General features: G+C 28.8%; 1 protein-coding gene across 1 annotated transcript in view; it reads right to left on the bottom strand.

Annotated features, from left to right (window-relative positions):
• Nucleotides 1–385: 385 nt before the first annotated feature.
• The window catches only part of LOC108750986, a 9,075-nt gene continuing 5,057 nt past the window's right edge, over nucleotides 386–4,403 (bottom strand). Inside the window, exons 6-8 of the mRNA XM_018490894.1 lie at nucleotides 2,243–2,395; nucleotides 1,134–1,563; nucleotides 386–766 (exon numbers count right to left, since the gene is read on the bottom strand). Coding sequence (XP_018346396.1) covers nucleotides 515–766; nucleotides 1,134–1,563; nucleotides 2,243–2,395 — 835 coding nt within the window. The 3' untranslated portion in view covers nucleotides 386–514. The remainder of the gene's footprint in view (nucleotides 767–1,133; nucleotides 1,564–2,242; nucleotides 2,396–4,403) is intronic.

Genomic DNA, 4,403 nt, shown 5'->3' on the forward strand with positions numbered 1-4,403 from the left:
ACTGATATGTTACTCGGAAGGGCTTTGTTCAAATCGTTAAATTAGTTATCCTTCAATAAACTTACCGAACATGCCATTTTTCATGACTTTTAAAGATCTATAAATTAAAAAAAAATAAAGTCTTATAAAAAGTAATGCTAGTATGCATTGATGGATGGTTTGTTTAGTTCGTTCAATTTGTTGATACATTATCAAAATAGACAGTAGATACGCTTCCGAAAATACTGCAGAATAATATTTATTGTTACATAGAACAATTACGAGGAACTCGTATTGCATCGAGTGCAAAAAATAAATTACAACAAAAAAAAATATCTATCTAAAATTTATATATGTTATAAAGAATATTTTATTATGATCAATTAGATTAGCCATATAGGTCATGAATGTCACTAGAAAACATGTTCACAATAAAATAAGATAATAAATTTTGCGTACGCTTTTAAAGTAAATTTTTTTTCTGTTTCACTAGAAATGCTCGCTTTATTTATTATTAATGCGACTTGCATTCGCGTTAAACGCTTTTTTCCGATATAGTGCTCCTGTCGCTGCCTCTTCTATGTGGACTACGCAACACTCGTTGGTTACGGGTGGTTATGGTCGTCGGTAATTCCCTATCATTGCTCATTCTCCTTAAGTTTGTATCTCTATCCAAATGATTTTTATTCTTGGCACACTTTGGCCTCTGCACGTTCGTATAGATAACATAAACAGCGAGAATTCCCACCAGAAACATCGTGATTCCTATGCCGCTTATCGTACATACCTGTAACGTGGAAATTAGTTATATTTACGTTTCTGAACTTCTAACTTTTCATAAAAGAAAGCTTGAAGTTCTAAAAAAATGTCTTATTTTTTAATAGGAATAATTTTTTTTTATATACTGTGTGAAGATAAATATTAATTTCTAAGATATTTTGGAAAGTATAATTTTTGAGAAATTATTATCTACAAAAGAGGACATTTGTTGACAATTTCGGAATTTTTTTTTAATACATAATCTATTACAAAAACAATAATTTTAATTTATTGGGTAATTTCTAATTTTGATATATATGAAGTTTTAAAAACGGCTTTTTTAAATTAAAAAATCTCAGAGATTATATACATAAAATAATACTAAAAAACACTACCATTGTCCACCACCCGTTATCGCTCATTCCCGAAACTAAAACTTGTGTCGCCTCATTATCCTTTTTCTTTATTTTAATCTGTTTGACAGCTGTAGCGCATCTTGATTGCGGTTTATTTTCTTCTTTTAAAAGTTCTCTAAATATATACGACATATTATTGTTGTTTCTTGGCGCTCCGTAATTTTTCTCAGTTTTCTCTGTAACATTCTTTTCTTTTTCGTCCATTTTACTCTTATCCCAATAAACTTTTGTTTTATTCCGGTGAACAACTATATCACCCAAACGTTCTAGATTACTTGTTTTTTTTTTCATAAACAAATTAAGAAACTTTGGTGCTGCTTCCGATTCTTTGTTATATGTCATTAACATATTCGACACTATGTGATTCCACTCTAAAGCATTTATTTGATTGTTGCATTTTTTGTTTTTACTGTAAAATGTAATCGATGGATTCAATCTTATGCAAAAAATTGTAACAGTGTTAAGTTACATTTATGACATAATGTTAAAGATCTATTGAGTGCCTAAGAAAAAAATCTTACTAATGTTGATTAATTTTACTAATGTTTAAATATAATTTTTTTAATTCAGGTTTTTTTCTTTTTAAATGTAAAAGGAAAAAAGTTAGTTTAACTTATAAAATCAATTGGTCAACTAATGAATAGTCAATTAATGGTAACTATCATTGACTCGCCATTTAATAATGTTTAATAAGATTTTCTAATTATTAGTTAATCATTGACTATTCGTTAATTGATTTTATAGATCAAATCAACTTTTTTCTATTTATAAATTTAATTGACACCAATAAAACTTTTCCTTAGGCACACAATAAATCTTTAACATTATATACATACATATACACACAATATATTATCAATATTATATATATGTTTGTGCAAAATATTCCATTTTCGTGTATAACGTTTCATAGATTTTTGTCTAATTCTGCAGAGATAACTGCATTATTTAATCATGCATATAGTCAGCTATAAATCTATCAAATTGATAGCTTCTTTAATTATTTTTGACTTATAAAAGCTACTAAATTAAATGTTATTATTTATGATATAATCACCATCAAATAATAAAAATTTTTCAATACTCACCATAATGCATTTAAAGCTTTTACGTAAATTTTTATAGCATTTTCTAACCATCTGACTCGTTTCAATTCCTCGGCATCATATCTTCCCAAACCGTTATCGGGTGCCCACCATTGCGAATTCTCAACTCTCCACTCAAGACCGTTAATTACATTTCTATAAAAAAAAGAATGGAGTATCCTTGTTATATTTGAAAATTTAAAATGTTACTTTATAAGACAGAAATATTGTTGAGATAAATTCAATTTTCCCAGACTACTAAAGATGATTTCTTACTTTCCTTTTAAGTCTACTTAAGACAATCTATTTCACATTGAATTTTTCTCCGTAACGTTCTTTTCTTTTTCGAAAAAAAAAAAGTGAATTGTATATCTAAATTGTTCACTTGAAGCGGCTTTAAATATATACATGTAATGTATGTACATACACACATATACATATATACTCGTATCTAGTCGTATCGTAGCAAACACGAATTATATAATTGATTTCATACATCGTTATATTTTTATAACTAGTTTTAATTTAAGCACAATGTTTAAACATTGAGTCCAAGGCGCTTGCTATAATAATTGGTATTGTTATGTTATAGAATAGATCTACAAAGACTGTGTTCCAAAATTATTTGTCAGCGCTGGCAGCACTGTCAACACCGTTCCAAAAATCGTCGTAGCACGCTATGGCAGTGCTACGAGAGAGTAAAGACGTCACTAATTTTGTCATTTTCTGCTGTAACTGCTGCGGCTGAAGAGATGAAGCAGCTACAGCATCCAAGATGGCGAGTATCGGTTCAATTTGAAATGCGTATTCGCATCAATTGCACGCTTACTAAAATTGGAACGCTGTTGATAGCAGTTTTTATGACGACGTACCTACAGAGCTAGCAATCAATTTTGGAACCCAGTCAAGATAACTTGTTTTATTTTTTCTATTTTACAATGTCCAAGTAATATTTATAATAATTTATATAACATTAAATGTCATGTTATATAAAAAAATAAATTGTGAATGCAATAGTAGCATACATAAATGCATTAATTTATTGTAAAGAAAACAAAAACAACACAGAAAAACTGTGCTATCACATACCGACGTAAATATTTTTTGCATGTCTTTTTATGCGTAATATACAAGTATATATTGTACGAATACATAGGTATATGATCTACGAATGAATTTGTAAATGTTTTTTTCTTTTTCCAATTTAGGAACTTCAAAAATACGAGCTTTCTTTACAATTTTAATTTTTTGACTTTTCACATTTAGAAATAAATGATAAAGGAGAATATTGACAAATTTACAAAAAAGAAACAAAAGCTCATGCTATTGTTTCAAAACAATATAAATGCCTGTTGAATTGAAAAATATTCCAACAGACATTCTGATATTTTTATGAAAAATTCCAAAGGTACTTTTAACAGTAAAAACATTGTTGTAGACGTAGAACGATAAAATTAATTTAGGTAACTAATACGAATAAATTTTATATTTAAATGAAAATAAGCTTTAAAAAATTTGAGATCTGTACCTTTATATTTACAATCTCTGTAAAATAGAACATATGCGATTTACAGAGAGTAATGAGATTTTTCTACATTGATTTAAGGATAGCCTCGGCGCGGCTGCTGTTCCGGAGAGTGAAACGTTAAAGTGCTGGGAAAAAAGCAAGGGTACTAGCAATTCACCGTGATTTATCTAGGATCCTTAACCTCGATTGAATCCGATACATTCGACGGAAGTAGAAATCGTGATTTCAGGCGTGTATTTTTTATACGTGACAGTTTAGTTGCGTAATTGGCACGACATACAATTGATGTAAAATTACTTTAGCACGTAAATGTAGTTAGATGTTACTAATGATTAAAGTGAAGCTAGTAATAATAATGAGGAATATATGTGCATTTTCAAAATTCCCCAACGTTGTCTAATAATAGTGACACATTACAATGCCAACGCAACAATGTCAATGATGCAAAAATTCAATTTCATTAAGGGGGTATACCCACCTAGACGGTCGAAAAAAAGCCTATTTTCTGGAATTTTTTAAAGAAAATCTATAGGAGTTATGCAATTAATTTTTTTCCCAAATGATTGTGTACATTTTCGAGAACATTTCAATTTTTTTATTCATGAAAATACAATAGAATGGCTGAATAAATGAGAC

This window comes from Trachymyrmex septentrionalis, unplaced genomic scaffold (assembly GCF_001594115.1).
Source record: "Trachymyrmex septentrionalis isolate Tsep2-gDNA-1 unplaced genomic scaffold, Tsep1.0 scaffold40, whole genome shotgun sequence".
NCBI classification, from domain to species: Eukaryota; Metazoa; Arthropoda; class Insecta; order Hymenoptera; family Formicidae; genus Trachymyrmex; species Trachymyrmex septentrionalis.